General features: G+C 46.5%; 1 protein-coding gene across 2 annotated transcripts in view; it reads right to left on the bottom strand.

The window, feature by feature from the left end:
* The window catches only part of TIGIT (T cell immunoreceptor with Ig and ITIM domains), a 322,385-nt gene that overhangs the window by 106,725 nt on the left and 190,708 nt on the right, over positions 1-24,952 (bottom strand). For both annotated transcript variants that reach the window (XM_086933538.1, XM_086933537.1), the window contains one exon: positions 22,789-23,109. In XM_086933538.1, the coding sequence (XP_086789664.1) occupies positions 22,789-23,104 (316 nt within the window). In that variant the 5' untranslated portion in view covers positions 23,105-23,109. The remainder of the gene's footprint in view (positions 1-22,788; positions 23,110-24,952) is intronic.

Raw genomic sequence — 24,952 nt, 5'->3', positions numbered from 1 at the left:
AAATGACCATTAGTCGCCAGGAGTGGAAACAGGCGTACGAAGAAGATTTGGTGCTGGAAGAAGTGAAATCTTATGTCACAAAAGGATGGCCTGACAAGAGGCAGACCCGGGGTAAACTCAACCCATACTTCGAGGTCAGAGAAGAACTATCGATAGACGACCAAGGCATATTTATGTTTAGGGGTCAGAAAGTCATACCACCCACCAACATCATCCCCAAACTACTGGACACGCTACATGAAGGACACCTGGGCATCGGCAAGTTGAAACTGAGGGCCAAGCAGAACTATTGGTGGCCGGGAATGGATATAAGGGCCGAGAGGCATGTCAGGGAGTGCCCAAGGTGTCAAGGCGCAGACAAGACACTCAAACCACTGCGCCCAGCTCTGGGCAAATTCGACCCTCCGAAGAATCCATGGGAGGAACTGTCCATAGACATCTTAGGCCCTGTCCTAAACGCACATGGAATACAGAAATACATCTGTGTCATAGTGGATCGATACTCCAAGTGGCCGGAGTTGAGGATAGAGGAAGCGATGGACACAGAGACTATTGTAAAGTTCATGGCGGACACGTTCGTAAGGGAAGGCATCCCAAAATGCATCCTCAGCGACAATGGCCCCCAGTTCCGATCAGAAAAATGGTCCCAATTCATGCAGATATACCATCCCGCTGGGAACGGGTTGGTGGAACGTTTCAATAGAGTGGTGTTGGGATCGATTCAAGCTGCCATCTCAGACAACAAAGACTGGGAAAAGGAGATATGGCATATGGTATGGGCATACAGGATTACCCCCACAGGGACCGGGTACAGCCCATTTCAGATTTTGAGAGGTCGCGAACCATTTACCCAAGACAACAGGGTATGGAAGGAAAAGATAATCAAGAGTGAGTGGTCACCAGCAGTGGTGCGAGCCAACTTGGAAAGAGCCCAAGCAGTGTACACCAGACACTACGACACAAGGAGGAATGTGAAACACACAGTACTGGAAAAAGGAGAATGGGCGCGAGTAAAACTGGCCACGCTACAAAAGAAAGGAGAAAGCAAATACAGTAAGCCCATGCAGGTGATGGAAGTAAGGGGTAGGGCAGCCTTGCTGAGCGATGGGAACGTATGGTCGCAAGACCGCATGGCCAGGTGCAATAAAGTCTTATGCTGGAATGACGACGGAACAGACGGAGGAGATAAGGATGGAAGAGAGGCCCCACAAGAACATTGGGGGGAGGACTCGGACACTGGAGAAATACAACAAAATGCAGAGACTGGTGGAAACAACCAGGAGCAGCTGACTGAAGAGAATCGGAGTGTTGGAGAAGCTAGCGCGGCTGCGCTAGGGAGCAGAAACCGAAGCGAAGGAGTGACCGCCACAACCCCGGTAAGACTGACCAGGAGGGGCAGGGCGGTGGTCAAGCCGGCAAGATTCAGAGACTATGACATGAGTGGAAATTCCTAAGTTGTTGTTACATTGGGAAAAAAGGGAGATATGTAGAGAGCGCACTAGTGTTGCACGTCACGTAGGCTACGTGACGTGCGGTCGGCCATGTTGGCTGCGCGCGCAGCGAGGCGAGAAGCGCGAGAGCCGGCCCAAGCGCAGGACGTGCTCGGCGCTCCTTGGGAGGAATTAGATAATAAACAGCACAACAGAATACAGGCTCCAGTGTATTATTGGGGGAGAGAACGAATACCACAACTTCCATCTTGTTTTGAAACAAAATTGTGTTTAAAAACGTAATTTCAATGGCTCGAACTGAGGTGGAAAGAAACGGTCATGCAGTTTCAATTTGGCACGCGCTCCTCACTTCTTTACAACGAACAGCTGGTGAGTCTCCTATGATGACGTGTAGAACCTCCGTGGGTTCTGGTGGAGAAGCAGAGTCTTCTGTGCGTCAGTCAGCGTCAGAGGCTTTCAACCTCTGACCCAAGAAGAACTTTAAGTGCGTCACTGGCATTAGTGCGCAACGTAGAAGAGCCATTTTGTTAATTAAATTCCAAGGTCACCGGAACACAATGACACAAGAGCGAAATTCAAGGTTAAAAGAAGATAAAGCCAGTGCAGCTCACAAGCATTTAAAACAGGAAAACATAATTTGTGAGTAATTGCTGTGTGACTGCCGTTCCTGTGCTTTCTTCAGCACTTCTGTGCTGTCATGGAATTACATGTTTATGTGTCGTTTGGGAAGTGAGGGCAAACGGTGCGCTTATTATCGCAAGTTAACTTAATGCCAAAAACGAGTCTTTTTGAATTTTCGCTACATTTCAAAGACTACAATAAGGTTAAATATTGTACATTACTGCCATCTTGTGGATTTTCAAAGTATTTAATCGGAATTCTTTTCTTCTCAAAGACTGAGATGAAAAACGTCTTCCTTCATATGCAACTCGGAGAAACCATTGTTCACGTTAACTGTTTCCTGGGTTTCTGCAAGTTTTTTCAGAGTAATACAGCTACTGGCAGCTTAAGGCCTTAGATTTCTCTTTGGTTGGAGACCTCGGGTGAAAGACTGCTCACCAGAGCACGCGACTTTCCCTTTCATTATATTGTTGGCCACTATAATGTTTGTCTCGTTGTGTGTGTGTGTGGGTTCAAGGTCATAGTTTGTGTCTAAGGTCTGTATTATAATGTTGTCTCTTTGTCCCCACATGCAGCACACTGAGCCAGGATAAGTTGAACAGGTTTATTGCTGATAGAACAGAAATCGCAAAGACATAGAGCGCCGAGCGTCTGGGTTACAAGCGCTCCGGTCGCCAACTGCCGCTTTCCACTTTCTCGCCCTTCTATCCCTTCTCGCTGCGCATGCGCGCCAGTTCCGCTCTCGCCTGGGACGCCACGCGTCATCGCGTACACGTCCACAGACTAGAGCGCAACACCACATATCTTCCCCTTTTTTATCAATAACACAAATGGCAATTATAGTCTACTGTCTATTTTCCACTCATCTCAAAGTCTTTATATCTTGCTGGCAATGTGACACTCCTGCCAGAGCGGGTACTTCTTACCAGTGTGCCTCCTCCTGCTTCTCTCTCTCCACTCATCTTTTCATTGTCTCTAGTTTCATCTCCCTGTCCACTTCTGGCAGGAGCTCCTTGACCCCTCTCTACATCCGCAGTTTGAGTCTCTCTTATTCCACTTTCTCCTCCGTCTTCATTGGCACTACTCGTGCTTTCCTCTGGTGTGGGTGCTTCTCCTCCATCCCCGATGGGTATATCTTCCTCCTCCGATTTGGGCCATCTCACAATCCTGTTTACTCTTGCCATGCGGTCTTGGGACCACACCTTGCCATCACTTAGAAGGGCTGCTCTCCCTCTCATATCTTTGACTTGTAACGGCCTGCTATATTTGCTCTCTCCCTTCTTCTGCAGGGTGGGGAGCTTGACTCGGACCCATTCTCCTTCTTCCAGTTCGGTCTCCTTGGTGTTGCGTCGTTTGTCGTACTGGGCGGCATATATCCTTTGGGCCTTCTCTAAGTTGTGCAAGACCACTGCTGGGGACCATTTGCTGGTTATGGTTTTTTCCCTCCATGCCACATTGTCTCTGGTGAACGGGTATCGGCCTCTTAACACTTGGAAGGGGCTGTATCCTACCACCGTGGGAGTGATCCTATAGGCCCACAGCATGCTCTGTATTTCAAGTTCCCAGTCCTTGCCTTGTGTGATGGCTGCCTGGATGGACCCCATCAAGACCCGGTTAAACCGCTCGACTTGGCCGTTGCATGCCGGGTGGTAGATAGCTGTGTGTTTCGACTCTATTCCGTTCCTTTTCATGAAACGTGACAATTTTTCTGAGACGAACTGCGGTCCGTTATCACTGAGTATAGATTTGGGTATTCCTTCTCTTAGAAATAAGGAAGTCAAGAACTTCAGTATAGTTTCGGTGTCCATGGACTCTTGTATATCGACTTCCGGCCATTTGGAATATTTGTCGATTACCACACATAAGAATTTGTTTACTCCTCTGTTATCCAGTACTGGTCCCAGGATGTCTATGGCAAGGTTCTCCCATGGGTTGAGTGGGTTCTCGAATTTACCTAGAGCTGGTCTGAGAGGGCGAAGTATTTTGTCCGCCCCTTGGCATTGCTCACACTCCCTCACTTGTCTCTCTATTTGGGCATCCATGCCAGGCCACCAATACATAAGCTTCACTCGTGCTTTGGTTTTCACTATGCCCAGGTGCCCCTCGTGCAGTTGTTTTAGTAACGTGGGTACCAGGGTCTCTGGTGGAACCACCCTCTCCCCTCTGTACAGGAAGACCCCTGAATCGCTCAAGGATAGTTCCTCTCTCATCTCATAGAACCTCCGTACACCCACGGTGAGCCTCCTTTTGTCCGGCCAACCTGAGGTAAGGTGTCGCTTAACTTCCGTTTTCTCTGCATCCAGGTCATATGCGGCAGCCCACTCTTGCTTGCTAATGGTCATCTCAACGTCCTCTAGGCTCGCTACCATTTCCTCTGCTTCCGGTGAGCTTTCCGGAGCCTCCTCCATGGCTGAGGCTCTGCTGAGGTAGTCCGCCACCTTGTTTTGAGTGCCTGGCAAGTATTCAACGTCGTACGTGTAATCCAACAACTTGAGCGTCATTTTTGCTATGCGTGGGGTAGCCGTGTCGTGCTTGGACGACGTCAGGACTTTTACTAGGGGTTTGTGATCCGTTTGGAGCATGAACCTGGTGCCCCAGATGAACTGCCGGAAACTTGCCCATAGCCCAGGTGACCGCCAGCATTTCCTTTTCTATGACGCTGTATCTTTGTTCCGTCGGGGTGAGAGCACGTGAGGCAAAGCTGATGGTTTCTTTAGACCCGTCTTCTCTCTCCTGCGCCAACACAGCTCCTAAACCCTTGTCGCTAGCATCTGTCGTCAAAATGGATTTGCCCGAGGGGACATACCCCTGCAAGGGAATGGCTTCACTGATACAGTCCTTCACCGATTCAAATTCACTCTGCGCTTCGTGGTCCCACTCAAACTTCGACTTGTCTCTGATGAGCTGGCGCATCCTATATGTTTTGGTGGCAAACTTGCTATAGTACTCGGCCATTCCGAGGAATGACCGTACTTCTTCCTTGGTCGTCGGGGCCTTGGCTTCTTTGATGGCTCTCACATTCTGTTCCTTGGGGGATATGCCATGCGTACCTATCTCATGTCCCAGGTACGTGACGGATTGCCTTCCTATCTTGCATTTGCTCCATTCTGCTGTGAGGCCTTTTTCATGTAATATTTCCAGGACTCTGGTCAGCTTTTTGTCATGATCTTCTTTGGTGGATCCCATTATCAGTATGTCGTCTTGGAAATACTGTACTCCTTGCACCTCCTTGAACAGCCGATGCATCATCTTTTGAAATACCGCTGCCGCCGAGGCTAGCCCGAAGGGCATGCGGCGGAATTGATAACACCCAAAGGGTGTGATGAAGGCAGTGTATTTTCTACTAGATGGATGCAAGTCTATTTGGTGGTATGCAGACGTGAGATCGATGGTCGAGAAATGGCTGATACCTTTAGTCCTCGCTAGCATCTCCTCTATCCTGGGAAGGGGGAACTTCTCTATGATGAGGCATTTGTTAAGTTCGCGGAGGTCCACGCAGAGACGGACCTTCCCATTTGGTTTCTTGGCAACCACAAGGGGGGATAGCCATTCCGCACTGTCCACTGGTTCTATGATGCCCTGTTTTTCCAGCTTCTGAAGCTCTTGTTGCACGGCTTCGCTGGTGGATATGGGAATGTTCCGGACTTTGTGGGTCACCGGTATCGCCCCTTCCTTAAGTACAATCTTGTGGACAAACTTGTCAAGTTTCCCCACTGTTCCTCCGAATACTCTAGGGTAATTGGCTTTCCAGTCTTCTCCTTTGGGAATAGGCCATTCCTCCGTCAGAAGGATTTGTTCTTTGCCCCCTGGGTTGAGCACGATTCCTAAGTCGCCAGCATCTCTCCAACCTAGGACAGACGGACCCTTTTCGGCTACGTACAATGTGCAGGTGGCAGATCTCCCCCTGAATTCGAATTTGAAGTTCCGGCAGCCCACCATGGGAATGGCGTTCTCCGTGTACGAAACAGCTCGGATGTCCGGTGGCCACAGTTCATGTCCCACCACGGGTGCGAAATCCTCCTCCCATATGGATTTTTGCACTATCGTCCAGGGGGAACCTGAGTCTATGGCTACGTGTACCTTCACACCCCCAATGAGCATGTCCGTGCGGGGTTTGTCCCTGCGTTTCCCTGCTACGTCCAGGACTTGGTCTTCAATGCACAGTACCATTTCGCCATCCTCTTGATCTTCTTCTTCACTGAGTTCAGCCGTCGCAGATTCTACGCACTTGACTGTGGTTTTGTTACCCTTCTTGCGGCACACTTTCTCAAAATGGCCGACTAGGCCGCAGAACGCGCATCTGGCGCGAAATGCCGGACAACGTTTATCCTGAGCTGAGTGCGCAGTGCTGCCACACCTGTAACACGAGAATTTTCTGTCTCCAGACGTGCGAGCAGGTTGTTTCCCTGACCACTTGGCTTCACGTTTCTGGTCTCCATACGAACTCGTTTGTTTGATGGTAGCAGGAGCCTCGTCAATTTTGTTGACCATCTGCTTTGGGGTGCTTTCACGTTTGGCTGCATCCGCACAACGTTTCGACATCTCTGCCTTTTTTACCATGGCTATCACGTCTTTGAGTGATGTCTCATTCTGTGCCCACAGTTTGTCTTGCACTGATTTGATGGTGGTATGCATGACTATCTGGTCTTTTATATACTCGTCTTTCAGTGTTCCGTATTGGCACGTGATGGCCAGGCGACGCAGTGCAGCCACGTAGTCATCTATGGTTTCTCCCATTTCTTGCTTCCTTTGCTGGAAATTGTAACGGTCTATGGAAACACATACTGCTGGGCGGAAATGATTGTTCAGGTCATCTATTGCGTTTTTAAATACGTTGGTTTCTGTCGCACCTCGTTCTTTGGGTACGATATTAGAGAACACCCTCACCCCTTCAGGGCCTAGGTTGTGGAGCAACAGTCTCTTTTTTCTTGCAGGCGTGTAAGCTTCTCCATTTTCATCTTCTAGCGCTTCTATGTAGTTCCCAAAATACTCCCTCCAATCCTCCCATTTCATTTGGGGTTCCCCTGGCCTAGGTAGGAATGGAATGGGGGCCATCAACGCTGAGGTTTGGTTTGCCATCTTGGCTTCGCCTCTGGGAGCGTCTGTTTGGGCTCCGAGGTTGCTGGATACACTGGGGGTCTCTATTCCTACCGCAGCGTCTCCTTGGCTTCTGGGGCTGCCAGGGGTGTTGTCCACTATCCCTTGCGTAGGATCAGTAGCTTGTGCCCCCTCCTCTAGCTTAGGGCTGTCGCTTTTAGCTGCCAGCTTGCTGGGTTAATGGCTTCTTGCCCCTGGGGTTGCACTGACCTGCGTTGCGCTGGTGTTGTTTCTCTTGTCGTGTGTTAATGGTACGCCGCTGCCACGCTCTATGCCTCTGTGTTCTGGCTGCTTGGTTGTCTGGTTCTTCGAGCCAGGAGCGGAGATGGTTCTGGGATCAGCGTTCCCTGTGGCTGTACTTGGGCGGTGGGTAGATTTCAGCCTCGTCGCCAATATAATGTTGTCTCTTTGTCCCCACATGCAGCACACTGAGACAGGATAAGTTGAACAGGTTTATTGCTGATAGAACAGAAATCGCAAAGACATAGAGCGCCGAGCGTCTGGGTTACAAGCGCTCCGGTCGCCAACTGCCGCTTTCCACTTTCGCGCCCTTCTATCCCTTCTCGCTGCGCATGCGCGCCAGTTCCGCTCTCGCCTGGGACGACACGCGTCATCGCGTACACGTCCACAGACTAGAGCGCAACACCACATGTATCAGTGTATATTGCACTATGCAGCCGTCTTAGGGGAGGTCATGGGGTGGTGTATTCTGTCCTGAGGTTATTTGATACTTCTTGGGGTGTTTAGTGCCTAAGTGCTGTTTAGTTTGGTGGTGAGTGTTCTATTAGTTTGTGAAGTTGGGGTGGTGAGTGCCCCAGTGCTGTTTATTTTAGGGTGGTGAGTGCCCTATGGAGGTGAGTTTGTGGGGTGGTGAGTACCCCAGTGCTTGTTATTTTTTTAGGGTGGATAGTGCCCTACGGTGGTGAGTTTGTGGGGTGGTCAGTACCCCAGTGCTGTTTATTTTAAGGTGGTAAGTGCCCTACGGTGGTGTGTTTGTGGGGTGGTCAGTGCCCCAGTGCTGTTTATTTTAGGGTGGTGAGTGTCCTACGGTGGTGAGTTTGTGAGTTTGTGGGGTGATGAGTACCCCAGCGCTAATTATTTAGAGTGGTGAGTGTCCTACGTTGGTGAGTTTTTGTTAGTTTATGGGGTGGTAAGTGCCCTATGGAGGTGAGTTGTTGGGGTGGTGAGCGCCTCGTACAGTTTATTTTAGGGTGGTGAGTGCCCTATGGTGGTGGGTTTGTGGGGTGGTGAGTGCCCCAGTGCAGTTTCTTTTTATTTCTGGTAGTTTACTAGGTTTTCATGTATTTATTGTTATGCTAACTAGTGTCATTTATGCTTGTTTTACTTTTTTTTATCGTGAGGGATGGGGATGGGCAATGTAAATGTTAAGTTTGAAAATGCATTGTTTATTTTGGGAGATAATGTTTTCTCTTAGAATGCAATGTAAATGCTTTCTTTTCACAATGCATTATGTATTTTCATTGTATGTTCTGATGGTTGTTCACATTTCCTTCTTTCACTTGTGAATTGTTGTTTCCCTAAGGAAGGGGGACATGTTATACTAAGCTTTGGTGACTTCCCTGCTACTCAGCTGGTGTGGCTCTTGGAATGCCTGATGACATAATAGAATCCTGGGTGCCTGGCTTGTGTGGAGTGGCAGTTGATGACAGGCAGGCCGAGTGGCAGGGAGGCCGCTCCAGGTGGGGTATTTGTTATCATCTTAACTTATTTACTTGAACCTGAACTTGGAACTAAGCTTTATTAAATCCAGCGTGTGATATATATACCTGGCTCAAGGACTTCATTATTTACAACACCTAGATTTAGTTGCTTAATTAGGGATTTTGCTATGGTTTGTGATTCTTATTTCTGTATCTGAGCATTTAGGGCAGATTTATGCATTCCTCTGTATCACTTTTATTAACAATTCTGTATTAAATCTATTTTTCCCTATTGTGATGTTGGGCCATATGTATCAAGGAACCAATTTGCGATTCTGTAATAGCGATTATTAAGAAATCGCTATTTCAGAATAGCAAAATGGTATGTATCAAGAAAAACACATTTTTTTAGCGATTTCTTGATATTTCTTAATTGCGAATTCGCAAATTGCGCGAATTTTGGCCTTTGCGAATGCAAATTTCAATGATACATATGGGCCCTAGTCCTTATTAAATGGACCTACGTTTTATTCTGATTTTTACTCTACTAAATTAATTATTGTTAAAGAGTAGAGCAGTCTCTTACAGCTAGATAAACGGGAGACGTCCAGACCAAACTGTCCAAGGTAAAAATTGGGTATATAAAATATTGAGGTTCAGGCGATTATTTTGGATCGGCTCCCACAGGCACATGCCCAAAGCTTGGTTGGGCCTCCCTCAGTCCTTCCTATTTTTGACCTACTTGTTCCCTGGTGCCTAATGGGCCTTCTGATTTCCTGGGAGGGCAGATTGATCTTTAACCACCGCAGTCGGTTCCTGAGGGGGCAAAAAAGACTATTGTGGCCATTAAGAGGTGGAACCATGGCCTGTTGTCTGGATGGGCTTCATGCCCCATTTTTTTCTCAATGTAATTTCACTGACATCGAGGCTTTCTGCCCCTTGAGGTGCAGACAGACTTTTGTTCAGAGGAGGGGCATTTACCCATGCTTCGTTTTGTGCATAGACACATGTTCCTCCCCGTGTCTCGTCCTCCTGCTGCAAGCAACCCCCGAGCAGGGATCCATTTTGGACGGATATCACTGGAGTGTCTCCCCTTTTCAGAGATACTTCTCCCATCAACATCGGTGCTGGGGGGCCGAGACATGTCTCTGAGCAGATATGAATGTAATCAGATTGGCACATTTAATTTTTACTTCCAGATAATGTTCTCAGTGCACCATGCATGCTGATCATCATAGAAGAAAAAAGGGAAAGGGCAGCCCTACCCGAAAAATAGGGGCAGGAGATTCCCTGCCCTTGCTTTTTTTGACGTGACCTCCACGTCAACAGCACCTCTCTGGGAGCACTGTTGACGTGGGGGTCAATCAATAGCACTGAAGCGGTCAAAGACTTCAAGCTAATGCTTCTGTCTCAAGAGGGACACCTTGCAATGACTTGATGCACAGGAGCTATGTGAAAGGCAAGGCCGTGTTGGCTTCGCCAATGCTTATTTTATTTTGCAGTACAGTCCGATTTAATTTCCATTTTTGTTTGAACTTTAGGCTTACTCTATGCAGAGGATTCCACTGTGGCTGATTTGCGGCTCTCAAGAGGTTTCTAACAGGTTCAGACAGATACAGGCTGCTTTGATGTGGTGACTGTGCCTCGGTGACTAGGCATTTACTATTCTGTCACCATTCAGGCCTAGTACAAAACAGTGCTATGAACGTATTTTATTATCTGTTTTCATAAATAGACAATATATTTAAATTCATTAAAATCTGATGTTTGTTGCAAAAAATACATAGTAGTGTGTTCTGAAACTAATTTCTGATTTTAAAACCCATGAGACTTAAAAACAAACTTTTAATGTACACAGATCATGAAGTCTGACGAGTCCATTGAAGTGTATTTTATGCGCTGCCACAAGAGGGCAGCAGAAACCTACTTTTCTGTACACTTTTCATTCTCTTTGATTTCCTTGGTAAATCCGTCTAAGCATGTAAAAGTAAATATGGTCATATGTACTTAAATCATTTTTTTGCGTAACAGGCCGAGACACCTCTTGTTTATGGGTAGCATGGCAGAACAAATAGAAAATGGTATCTGACTGTGTGTAGGGGGACCTGGGGGTTCTCATCTATGTTGGTGGTGGGATTGGAATCATTGTTGGAAAGATAGTCCGAAACCTCTGTGCCTGTGCCTTTCCTGACATTTTTCTCTGTCCCAAGATATTACATGTTGGCACTTTATGACAAAATGCAAATCTGGTGCTTCTCAGGAGCACCCTTGAAGTGGGCTGAAAATGAAGAGAGCTTTCTTGTAGCCTCACAAAGATAAACAACCTCATACAATGCCCCTGACTTATGGCAGATGTGATATAGTGTTAGGGGCGCCTAATTGAGCTCAGTGGTGTTTCCTGCTGGCACCCATGTGTGAATGAACTTCCACCTCAAGCTTGATGACCAATCTCCCAACATATCTAATGTGTGACTCTGGGGCAGATTTACGTTTCCTAGCGGGCGCATCCCTGCAAATCAGCAGGGATGCGCCAGGATAGATGCGCCACGCAAGTTTACCCTTGCGCCACCACAGATGCACCGCATTTACAATGCGGTGCATCATGGCACAAGGATAAACGAATGCGTGGTGCATCTGCCGGCGTAAGGTTGGCGCAGTGCTGGAGTTGCGTCGCGCCTGCATGGTTTACGCAGCCGCTGCGTCACAAAAGTGGCACAACGGCGGCGTAAAAGTGTCTTAAGGGGCTTGTAAATCTGCCCCTCTGTCTCTACCATGCCCACCTCTTGATGCAGGAAAGCTGGCTCTGGTTGATGTTTGAGAAAACAGATCTTTCCCCTAAGGACGTCTGACACCGCCCATCGGTCTTTCTCCGGGACAATGAATCCACTGCCCTCCCTCCCTCACCACTCCCATCGCAACCAACAACTGCATGAAGCAGGCTCGGAGGGATGCTTGACAGCGAGCTTTCCTCCATACTTCAACTTCCTCAAACACTGCCTGCATATAATCTAGAACTGAATGTCCGGCGCCTACTTGAAGCTCCACTCAAGCAAGGCGGAATTCCTATTATTTGCCGGGAACAACAAACAGACCAAAGCCTGTCATGAACCTTGACAGCTCTAAAACCTAAGTGCTACTGATTACTAAGTCACTTGGATTCATCACGGACAACAACATCACACTCAAGGGACACATTGTCAAAAAAACAAAGATGGCCTGGTATCAGCTTTCTCTTCTAAAAACATAGAAGTTTCTTCCAGAAAGTGGCTTCACATCTGTATGTTTTTTCTTGTCAAATATCTTTTTTATTGGTTTTAAAGATATCGAGGTGCACAAAAATGCAAAACAACCTGTAGGGGAAGGAGACCCCACTGCTTAATATCAGTCGAACGGTACAGATTTCTAACAGTTCTTATACAGTTTGTGAACTAGGAATCAGCAATTTTCGAATAACCTTAGCAATCAAAGAAAGAATGGTAACTCTCAGACAAAAAGGGCGCTCAGCAAATCCGGGGTAAGTAGAGGTCAAATGTAAAGTGGTGCTTCCAGGGAAGAGGATGCGGTTACCAACATCCACAAGGTTTTACCTCAATAAAACCACAAAAGAAACAGAGTCCCTCCCGAGCACTCAATCAAATTACTTTGTAATTGAAAAAGTGAAAAACCACTACAAATCCTGATTGACACAAGCACAAAAATCCAAATTCAAAATCCGATATCACGGAATGGATGTTCTAACAACGTTTATTGCTTCACATTGAGGTTCATTCCAATAGACAACTTGTATCTTCCAAACAATGCAGCCAACACGTGTTTCGTCGTGATTACTGTACACACATTGACTTCCTCAGGGCTGTTTATTCTGAATGTTCCTCATACATAAAGTTTCTTTCAATATTAGGTACCATCAGAATCATCTGTTCCGTATAGTAGTCCAAATCATATCTCTGTATAATCACTGTTACTTGGGGTGCATCATATCCACATCTGTACAATATTGTAATCCAAATCCTCTCTGTTCCAATCTCGGTGCACACCAAAATTTCGCACCCAAGTTCCAAAATTCCAATATCCAAGTTCAGTAGCGAAAGCGAATATCATCGCATCTGCAAATCGGCGTTGCAACACCGATTTGTAGATTTTGGAGTGGGAGTTTTGAAGGTTACGACAAATGTTCCCCAAAGTCCAGGCAAGCACTGAAGTTGCACCACCAGTGGCTCTGGGACGGCCGGGTGCAAAGTGTAGAGGCCCAATGTTAGCCAATGGGGCTAAAGGGGCCTTAGGTTAAGGACTACTTAGGAGCAGGCCAATCGCGTGTGGGAGTAAAGCTTCTGGGGTTAAGGTCTGTACTTCTGGGGTCAACAATCAGCACAAGAGCTGCATCACGAGCAACACTGGGGCGGCAGAGGGCAGGGTGCCGAGGAGATGTCAGAGACCCTGTGCTTCTCAATGGAGACCTTCAGTTCCTGAAAGTTGCTGCAGGCTCAGGCAGGGAGGCTTTCTGAAGGTGACCACAGGATGGAGAAGTAAGTTGGGTTCTTCGGGGATGCCTGGACACCATCAGTTGGGCCACCCAAGGCCGTAGGGTATCGGTGCAGGGGTGTCTTCTGGAGTGAGGTTTTTTTACCATCTCTGGTTGTAGTCGACAGACTCTCCAGGCATTGTCTTGAGGCTTGAGGGAGGTTGGGGATCACTAGATCCCCGGTCAGGATCACTGGGGAGATCTCCCTGTCGTGTTGGGCCACTCAAACTTGGGCCGTGGGCATCGGGTGCTGTGTGGTTGGAGAATTGCGGAGTTTCCAGAATCCGGATTCTGGTCTTGGAGTCCTTGTTGAGCAGATATGGTGCTCAGGGGAGCCAGAGTCTGTAAGGTGAGTGCAGGGCAGGCCCTCCTGGCTCTGGGAGCTGCTGTCTGCAGGACATGACAGGTTCTTCACTGTAGGCAGGTCAGAGCCTCGACAGGCCGGTAGGGCAGGGGCCAAGACAGGACGTGTCCTCTTCTTCCTGGGTCGGCACAGTTCTTTGGTCCGTCTTCATTCTTCCTTGAATCTGAAGAGCCAAGGTTTAGGGTTACCCTAAATACTACATTTATGGGCGTTGAGAGGGGTGTGCAGGTCGGGCCAATGGCTCCTTTCCACGGGGGCACACCCCCTAGTATGCCACCCTTCAATGGGACGGACATGAATCTCTTCCTGACTGGCGGAGTCCCCTCATCTTGAAGATGGAGGGGACTGAAATGTGTGCTTCATCTCGCATCCCTCAGCTTAGGGATGGGGTTGGCAAAGGTGGGCACACCTCTCTTCCTAGCTTGGTTTTCTAGCACATTCTCCCACCCAAAGTGGGGGGCAGAACCGGTGGGAGCCATGTGCAGGGGGCAGCAAAAGGCAAGGACAGCTCACAAAGGCAGCAGGGCTTTTAAGCTTTTCCCTCTGCCCAGGATGGCCTTGGTTAATGGACCCAAAGAGTGGAGGCTCTCTACCCAGGGGTCCAGAAACCTGTCTGGTGGTGGCAAATGGCGGGCAGCCTCTCAAGAACGAAACCAGGGCTGGTATTTTTTCAAGGGGCAACTCTAAGATGCCCTCTAAGTGCATTTTATATTAAATCCCACACTGGCATCAATGTGGTTTTAAAGTGCTGAGCGGTTTGGTACAAAACGTCCCAGGTTTTAGTAAAGCCATTATGGAGCTATGGAGTTTTTAATGACCAACTCCCAGACCATATACTCTGTATGGCTTTACTGCACTTACTATATCTAAGAATGGGCTTAATCACTGTAGGGGTACAGGGCTCATTCCACTGTACCAACACCTGCGGGCTAGTGCACCCTTCTAGAGGGGTATCTTACCTTGGCCTCAGGCATTGGGTTGTAGGCATGGCACAAAGGGATGTGTGCCGTGTCGAATCTTCACTTTTCTCTGCACCAAAACACGCAGCCTGCAATGGCAGTGTGTAGGTATTAAGGTACAGGGCCTCTAAGGATGGCACAATAGATGCTGCAGCCGTTCGAGGCCTTCCCTGGTCGAAGTGGTCCATGGTACCTTTTACAAGGGGCTTACCTGTGACCAGAGATGTGCCAATTGTGGGTACAAAGGTACCATTTTGGGAAAGAACAAAGGCCATGGAGCCTGATTGGCAGGTACCCAGGGCACAAGTCAGGTTGCATCAAAGGTCAGACAAAAAATGGGGGGTACCATGCCAAAAGGGGCACTTTCCTTTACTTGGACATGGCGTCTTTGCCATATCTGCCTCTTAAAACCTCCATTGTGTCCAGTGGTGGAGCCCCAGCATATCAAGCCCTGCTCAAAGGTAGCATTAAAGGAAAGACAATGTTAGACCTATATTGATCCGTATGTGTGCCACATCTGAACAGCTACAGATGACCCACTGTGTTTGGTGCACAAGATAGTCTCTATTCTTACCTTGCATGATATCTTCACTCTTCCTGACGAGTGAGAAACAGTTTGTTAGTTCGTATAAAAGCACTTTATCATGTTTCACACATCCAGGGGATGACGCTAGCTATGCAGCCTCAAGTTTATACGGGGACTCACTGCGAATCCCAGCTTTCTCCAGGTGACTCCAGAGGTATTGAGAACTCACCAACCTCAATACAGAAAGCAGGAGAAAACGAGAAAGAGAAACACAGGAGCGTTTGCAGTAGCAAGATGGTGATGGCCAACCGCAGACTAGATCGGTGAACTATGCGAAAGGAGGCGAATAATGGTGTGTGCTGAGTAAGAATGGTAAGTGTTGCAGTATTATAAACAGGAAGTAGAGACTGGTATCGTGGTAGCAGATATGTAGTCAGCTTAATGTAGTCCCTGAGGGAGGGCGCCAAGCTTAGACTAGACGTCAGGCAGGATACCAGAGCTGATCCTGGGAGCTCCAAGGAGCGGGAAATCTTGCACAGATGCAGCAATGCAAAGTCAGATCAATGAATACTAAGAAACAGCAGAGATAAGACAACAAGTACAGGTGGTAAGGGAAGGACCAACAGGGAACTGTGTGAGGACACGAAGCTCAGTGGATAGAGTGGAAAGACAAAAAGCTGTCAGACAAAGAGCCGTGTTTGGAGCGGTGGTAAGTAGGATCTTCCGCTGCTGATCCAGCAGTGACCTTCATACTAGTGGTTAGCGTTCCAGCTGTTCTCACATGCAACTTTCATGTTTTACACAATATCCAACCCCAGCACTGGCCATATCCTTTGACTCTGAAATCTCTTCGAGGAACCTTGATACAATTCCTCTTCCTCTTCATGTACAACATCTTATGAGAGGTACTGCATAAACCCCTTCCTGCTCTTTCTGTGATGAAATACTAATACTAAATTCTAGGAGAACTGTAAGGCTGCACATGTATGTTTAAGGTTAGGCATGTGAGCGTTTGCCTCACATGCTATTCATAGACAAGCAGTGGTACTTCTAGTTTTGGGCAGGCCCCTGTGGTTGGAGCTGTGCTCAGTCCTACATGGATCTTGGTATTTCCTGGCCTCAGTGGGACTATGAACAGTTTGCCAGTCTGCCCACTGATACTGAAGAGCTTCAGTATTATTTATTCTTAATACTTTGAAACCGGTGCCCTGACAGACGTTGAATTGGCCTGGCTTCTCGGACAATGTCTAACATTTTACATACTTTTTACATCTCAATAATTTGTCATTTCTCAAATCACATGCGCTCCCCCCCCCCAACTCCCCAACTCTCAAGAAGAATGGTTTGCAATCTCACTCAATAAGACACCCATCCTGTCACCCTCTGATCCAACCAATCTTTGAAGCAATAACCATCTTAACAGTCCTTGTTGTTTAACATCTGCAACATTTGTCTTTAATTCTTTGCCGTTCCCTTTACAAGGTTTTGGATGACGCATTAGGGTTTTCTTGATGAGGGGGCAGTGTCACTCCTAGTAAAGTTGAACTCTGTTGTTGCCACACCATGTCATATTTTGGAGCACCTAAACACTGTGGGGCCCATTAGGATGTCTGGCGGATCGCCACCGCCATGCGGGGCGGTGGCGATCCGCCAGATATACTCACACGCCCGCCACCCATTTACCCCCGCCATATTACTATGGCGGGGGGGACCGCGGCGGAAAAGGTTTAATATGGTGGTGGTGTCTATCAGACACCGCCAGCCATATTTGCATGGGCTAAAACAGATGCCTTTCCGTGGCGGCAATATTGCCACGGAAAGGCGAGGTGGTGGGTGCACATGGGGGGTACCTGTGGTACCCCCCTACATTTGCATATGCAATGCCGCAGGCACCGCGCAGTGCCGGCCACTTTGTGTATGCAAAGGCATACATGCATTTTGAGATTTGTGGCGGGCGGTGCTGAGAGCACCGCCCGCCACAATGTTAAAAATGCAGTATGCGGCCGCCACTGTGGCGGGCGCATCCTAATACCCCCCATGGGACCCCCGCCCTTATGGCAGGCGGTCCCATTATCCAATAGGATGGCCCGTCATCCTAATGACCCCCTGTATTGTAAGCCTCAGCAGGCACTATCAAATGGTTTCTTTTTTTGGTCCATAGATTTCAACAAGTCACATTGGTCTATTTTCTTTCTGTGACCTGGGTCCTTCACCAGCCATTTTTTGACCTACACCTAAGTCCCATGTTTGATCTTGATGTCAGTCAACGTACATAGACGATACTCTGATCTTTCTTAGGGTCTCCCATGGCATTATAACTGCTATAGTTGCTTGGGATAAACAGACATTGGGTGTAGGATAGCCACCTGCAGCTCAGCCAGTCCAAGACTGAGCTGATAGCTTCCAGCATCAAAAGAGGACTTTATTTAACTTCTCCTAAAGTTCTTAACATCTTTGGACTAAAAAGTGCAGCTTTAAATATAGTTAACAAAATTGGGTTTTAATTGATACTGAGGTGTCTCAAGCTTCAGATAAATGTTGTACTTGAAAAGTGCTTCCGCCAGATCAATGAACTTAAATCTCCCTTTCTGATCCTGTAGCTCAAGAACTGAGCAGTGGTGTGGGTGCCTCAGTTAATGTGCAGCAGGACTACTGCAGGGCTCTTTACATTGACAATGTACACAGCTAAAAGTTTCACATAGAAGTTGGAGCACACAGGGTAAGAACTAATTTTTCGATTCATGCACCAAGGTTACTCCTAACCTAGATGAGGCAGCAGACGTCATATCTGTTCAGTAAAAGGATTATGTTAAGACCGGCACTAAGAAACTGCTTAGGGGGTGGAGAGAACTCGACTAATGCTATCAATGAATCAATGAGTCAATCGGTGGATGTACTTGAAGCACCACTGTTTGGAGTTGCACTTCCTCAGCAGATGAAAACTCTTCTTGAGACCCTGGCTTCAGGGAGGACCTGTCTTGAGTCCCATGAGCAGCTAGGTATCAGGAACTGACAGCATTAATACAGAATAGAGGACTTGCTGCCTATCCCACACTGATCATTAGAGGTAGGTGGTTTGATGAATGTATGCACCCTATAGAGAAAACCTTGTTGTGATGTATGGTTGCCATTTGTATACATTATGCAAGCACACTAGGGGATTGGCCGGATCTCTGCCAGATGCAAACACCCTTGGTGATTGGCTAATGGCTGCCAGTCGCGCCTGGAGAAGAGAGGGTATATATGACCTTGAGTCTTTTCTCTGCCAGCTGACCAGAGAGGAAGAAACTGTAGCTGTTGTTTTATATATGGTGAGGCCTAAGAGGTCCATCTTGAGCAGCTTACCTGGTGCACCGCTGATAAATAAATGTTGGTCCCTGGGAATAAAGGTGTCTCTGGTGGTGTATGACATCTTACCCTGTGCTTTGTTGTCATCAGGCCCAAAGACTGCTGGATGCCCATTTGCTAGTGCGGACTTACATACTATGACCTAATTGGTCACCCACCAATGCAGTAACCAAGATCCAGATAGGACAGTTCCAGTTAGGTCCTAGAAGTGGCTGATCACATTAAGACATACACATCATTGCCCACACACCAGGTGGTGTAGAATCTCTTTGCTCACCTTTTCAAGAAGCCCTTCCATTCATCATTTGCTTACTCTGTTCATCAGTTCCATACCCGTACAGCCAGTTTATGTTGCCCATCTAAACCATCTCACTTCAGGTGATCCTCAGCTGCCAGACAGAATACCTAGACCTGGACCATCATTTTTGGGGGAACTCATCATTACACAAAAGACCCGAACATGCACACACCACCGAAACCCACCTATTGAGTACAGGAGCCCCAGAAAAATAGAGGGCACAGAGTTCTTTAGGACAACCTTAATTTTTTTCCCAGAATGACACCTGTATTTTTTTAGATAATACATTGTTTGGTTGTTGTATTTGCAGAAAACTTAAGACTTGGTTCTTTCAGTCATCAAGACTTGCTACTTTCAGTCATCACCAGGGGACTGGTGTTAAGCGCTGTTGTTGCGGATAGACCATCTATGTTGGGATCAGGGGGTTTTTCTGGGGGGGATGGGGCTCTGTTGTTAGGCTGAGATGTCTCAGTGCAGGGACACTCCGTTGGCGCAACCAAGCGCTTTTTAAACTTTAATCTAATCTAATGTATTCACAGGGAAGTGTATAGTGGAAATGGAGTGGTCCATAAACAGGTCTCCCCTGCCCAGGATCACCCAAAGCTGTACCTTTGTAGAGGCACCTCCTTTCATTTTAGTAATGTGGTCCACATCAATATTTTCTGGAGGTGCTTTAATTATGCTTCTCTACTTTCCAAGCACGCCCAGAAAGTCGTTCCCATACTGGTCCTGCAGAACATGCAGAAGGAAGGAGCCTGTTGGATACCAAGAAGTAACGAGCATTTGGGACCTTATAAGTGTTTAGCAATGCACAAGTTGATGTTGTTGCACCAAGGTTATTATGCTGCATAACTAAATACTTATAAGGTCTAAAAAGCGAGACCTATTGGCTATGCCAATGCTTGTTCTTTCTTATGCCCTACAACCAATGAGATAACTTGGCCCCTAATAACGGTTTTGAATGCCTCTCACAACACTAATTAGAAAAAAGAGTGCCTCTCCACAACTCAATTGCAACCATATTTATGGGACATTGAAAACGCAAACTGTCGTTTCCAAGCAGGTACTTTTATTTATACCACTTAATTGGACATTTGTACTTCATTTGTCAAACAAAACGTATTATGAGCAGACAAGACCTATGTGTAACATGAGATCAAACCAAAGTAAAACTTTGAAATACACCACAGTGTCAAAACTAAATATAAGCAAAAACTCAATATAGTCATTGGTTAAACAGACAATATATGGAATACAGACAATAACATTACAACATACATTACAATCAATGGTAAATACAATTAGGCATTTGGTTGAAGCAAAAGAGACAGACAGAATACAGACAGACAGACAGACAGAATAACCATGCCCTGATGAGAATCTGGAAAGTAATCCTCTGGATTCGAAACGCGTCGGCTAATTAGAAAAGGATAATTCATTCACCAGCAACCACTGGTTACACAAGATTCTCGAATTCATTTTCGCGTCTCTTTTTCCCAATTTCTTTTTGCTTTACTTCTCTTTTGCTTCAACCAAATGCCTAATTGTATTTACCATTGATTGTAATGTATGTTGTAATGTTATTGTCTGTATTCCATATATTGTCTGTTTAACCAATGACTATATTGAGTTTTTGCTTATATTTAGTTTTGACACTGTGGTGTATTTCAAAGTTTTACTTTGGTTTGATCTCATGTTACACATAGGTCTTGTCTGCTCATAATACGTTTTGTTTGACAAATGAAGTACAAATGTCCAATTAAGTGGTATAAATAAAAGTACCTGCTTGGAAACGACAGTTTGCGTTTTCAATGTCCCATAAATATGGTTGCAATTGAGTTGTGGAGAGGCACTCTTTTTTCTAATTACATATACTAGGCCCAGCCTCCCCACTTGTCCACTAGGGCCAAGCTCCCCTTGTACTCCTCTCACAACACTAAAGCAGAGTAAAACGTCCCCTCATTCTCCACTATGTAGTGATCTGTGGAGTCCTGTAGTTTCCAGTGGATATTGGGGATTTTGATATACCAGGGACTAGAGTGAAATGAACCACATATGAAAATAATGAAGAAACTGACGAACAGGAAGGGCAAAAAGGATGAAAGAATGGATGAAAGGGCAAAGGGACTAATGGATGTAGGGATAAAACAATATTTGCATGAGTGAGAGAAAGAAAGTGGCTGGAATGATAAAAGTCTATATGAATGTGTGAATAGTCACCTTGATGGAGGTGTGGAAGGATGGATTGCTGGAGTGATAAAAGGAGGGTGAATTGGTGGATTGATGAAGAAAAATGGTTGTATGAATGGATCAGTAAAAGGATGTATGAATGTTTGGAAGTGTGAGCAGCAGGATGGATAGATAGAAAACTAATAATGAAAGGATGGATGGACGAAATGGTGAAAGGATGGATGAAAGTATGAAAAGATGGCCAGATGGTTGTATACAGGAAAGGCTTAAAGATGAAGAGAAGAGTTAATAAGGGAGTTCATCTAGAGCTGGTATGGTTTACTCGCTTCACTTGGCCAATGACATTCAAGGTATGGACCAAAGTGGGGGTATTTTAAGTTACTGGCTCCTTCCTTGACAGGGAATAAACCAGCAAGGCTGCTGGAGCAGTGGCACCCACTATAGCTGGGAGCGCTGCAACTCATGTGGTGCTGCACCACACTGACTGCAGTGACAGCAACACTCCACAATGAGTAGCGGTTTCATGCTGTTTGTTCTTCCACTGACCCCTAGCTCAATGTGGGGATTTCCAAAAGCATACCAGCCCAGACCTGCACCGCACTCAGCTTCCTTCCATCACTTAAACACCCAACACAGATCTAGCCCCACAATCCTGGCTGAACCAAACTCCCAGCTAATATCCAAATATCTCTCTGCAACCCCCTTCAATGCTTGCCGCTTCCTAGCACAGAACACCGAATTGACCTCTCAATAATAAAGAACCGTACTGATCAAATGGAAGCCGTCTTTGATAAACAAATTCCTGTGTCTGTCCAATAGTGTTAGTTTCCCCGATAGTAAAGGTGTCGATTGAGCTTTAAGACGCCACAGATTTCCCGTAATGTAGATTTTAGCATGTGGTACTGCACAATATTAGGTTGCAATGGTGCATTTCAATTTGTTGACATGCAACATTATCCAAATTTGAAATAAATAGTGCTCCTCGTCCATCCAGGTGATGGTCTGTAGCATACTCAACTGTGTTATTTTTGATCTCAGCGGTGTTCCCACTTTCACATTCACGTCCCTTTAACTTCGGCCATTACACAAGACAAACTAAATCTTGTAAGTTTCACCTGCAAGTGTAGAAGTGAATCGCCATATTGATGAGAAGTGAAACTACGCGTCCCACAATGCAATACACTGCTGGGTGGGGATGTTAGCACTTACTGGTGTGACACATGACACGGAGTCAACTTGTAGCTGTGCTCAGTCAAAAGATAACAAGTGCGCGCATCTCGCACAACAGCAGGGAAGGCGCGCAGGTGCCTCGCGCTGCAGCAGGGGGAAAGGGGGGGGGCCTGCGGGATTCCCTCGGGGGAGCGATAATTGCTACCATATGGCGGCGTCCGCTCCCGCGAGTGAATCGCCAGACATGCACGTGTTACCATTGAAGGCAATGGAACACGTGTACGTTGTTGGCTGAAAAGCCGAAGTGATAGTTAAAGGTCTTTTTGCCTATGCAGTGCATGCGCGCTGTGTAGGTGAGACCTATAAACACTTGGTAATTGATTCCTAGTCACCTGTGTTTGACCCCATGATTCCAAGACTGGTATCTTTGCTCTTCAGTTTGTAGGCGCAAACCCTGGCTAGAAATGAGGTCTTTTTAAGTATGATTTAATGAGCTGTCTGAAAAATATCCATGCTACTATATATATACTTGACTTTGCACATCTACATAGGGTTAAACAATTATAAGGTGTATGACTTACCTGTGACCTGCAGGTAGAGTATGCCATCATAGCGCCCATCCGGGAAGGTGTAGAAAACACAGCAGTAGTTGCCTGCATCTTTGTATTCTGCCTGCAGGATCTCTATACCATACCCTTCTGCCACTGTTACCTTTTCTTTGAACGGGTGCTTGACGTTTGCTTCTTGGCCCGAATAAACAGCTATGATTGGCTTGTCACATTTGTTCCAGATCGCATGGGTCACCGAGGCATTGGTGGCAGAGAGCTCACACTTTAGTGTAACCATGGAGCCTTGAGGTGTGGAAATCCTCCCAGGGGTTAGAATTCTGCCTGCCATGACCCCTAGAGGAAACAAATGCAGACAGCCTCAAAGTTATATGGAGTCATGTGTCAATTAGGAGGTGTTAAAGTTACAGAAAAAAGTCTTCGTGAGTCAATCTGTAGGTCATGATGAAGTTGGAAACAGAGCCCCTTGAAAGGGTCAACTACACAACTGTCAGAAATGGCAATGTAGGAGTTTGAACTTCAGGGGCAGATTTACAAGCCTCCTGCGCCTCCAGTACGTCACTTTTTGTGATGTACTGGAGGCGTATTTTACTACTCCATATTTACAAGGAGAGGAAAAGCCACCCGGCGTCGCTTTTCCTGTCCTTGTAAATATGTCCCCTTCACACACAGCACTTTGCGTGCCAGAGGCGTTCCATGGGTGTTGCTGTGGGTGTTCCCACGCAACACCCATGGAACCAGGCACATTTCCAGAATTACGAGTAATCGTAAACCTGGAAATGTGTGTCAATGGTGCAAGGTGAAACGAGGAGAAATGTTTTCATTTCTCCTCTTTTTTCCTCTTTCAAAGCGTGCTGCATTCTACAGCATGCATTGAAAGAGGAAAATGCCTGTTGTGATTGTTTTTGTGCAGGAAGGTGTTCCTTCCTGCACAAAAACATCCTCCCCACGACGCAGGCCTCCTTGCACCATGGTGCAAGGGAGCCTGCACCAGTGCATGGCTGCAGTTTGTGCGCCGGCGCAGGGGAGGGCACAGGAATGGGATATATTATTGTAAATATGTATCATTCCTGTGCTTCGGAAGTGCTGCAGTGTGGCGCAGCCAATGGGCTTCCGTTGCCTTGCATCATTGATATTTCGAAACAAATGCAAACCATGACCATCGTCATCCAACAGGGGCGGCACAGCTGAGCTTTGCCAGTCTTTCCTGAGTTATTCAACACATTACAGAGTTGCAGAAGCGGCTCTATAGTTATGGTTCAGACACTAGGGGCCCGATTCACAGAATGAATTTAAGACTTAATCCTAAACTTACTACTATTTTGGTATTCACAGAATGCACTTACTACTTTTTGCATTCACAGAATGCACTTACTACTTTTGGTATTCACAGAAGTTAGGATTTTGTCTTAAGTTTGTCTTAAGTCTGTCTTAAGTTTGTCTTAAATTTGTCTTAAGACAAACTTAAGACAAAATCCTAACTTCTGTGAATACCAAAAGTAGTAAGTTTAGGATTGAGTCTTAAATTCATTCTGTGAATCGGGCCCACTTTCTTTAGAAAGTGCATGTCTGGGTTTGTGATAACTTTGGAGGCGGCTGATGAATCTGCTCGGAATTGTGCATACCCTTGGGAAAGTGGCATGTGAACAGCATGCCACGACAGGAGCAGTGCGATACAGGGGGGGAAAAGTTCAAAGGGACGGTCAAAACGAGTTAAATTTCCCATTCGAGCTCACAGAGGAAGGTTTGTTCTCCGCTGTTACTAACACGCTGTACGGGTACAAAGAAGAACGTCACTCAAGGCTTGCTCTTTTGATTGGGTTAAATCTGTTTAGGAGTTTTTAAGACATTAGCATTTGAACATTGTGTTGTTCGGGCATCGGAGAGTTAACTTTTAGAGCTATATTGGCCATATACATTTGAAAACCTCCGTTTTTTGTAAATCACGTTTACATTTTCTTTTAAATGTGACTTGCTCATCAATGGCTTTAATATTTTTTTCACCCGTCTTAAAGTGAATGCATTTGCACTATGACAGAGAGAGGGAGACATGATGACTGGTTCTAAGCACCGGAGGAGGTTCGATATACATTCACAGAGGCATAAAACGTATGCTTGAAATTTAGTTAAGAATGCACTTAACGTACAGTAAACCTAAGATTTTACTGAATTCACAAGT

Source organism: Lissotriton vulgaris, chromosome 8 (assembly GCF_964263255.1).
Source record: "Lissotriton vulgaris chromosome 8, aLisVul1.2, whole genome shotgun sequence".
NCBI lineage: Eukaryota > Metazoa > Chordata > Amphibia > Caudata > Salamandridae > Lissotriton > Lissotriton vulgaris.
This window is presented reverse-complemented; position numbering and strand designations above follow the sequence as displayed.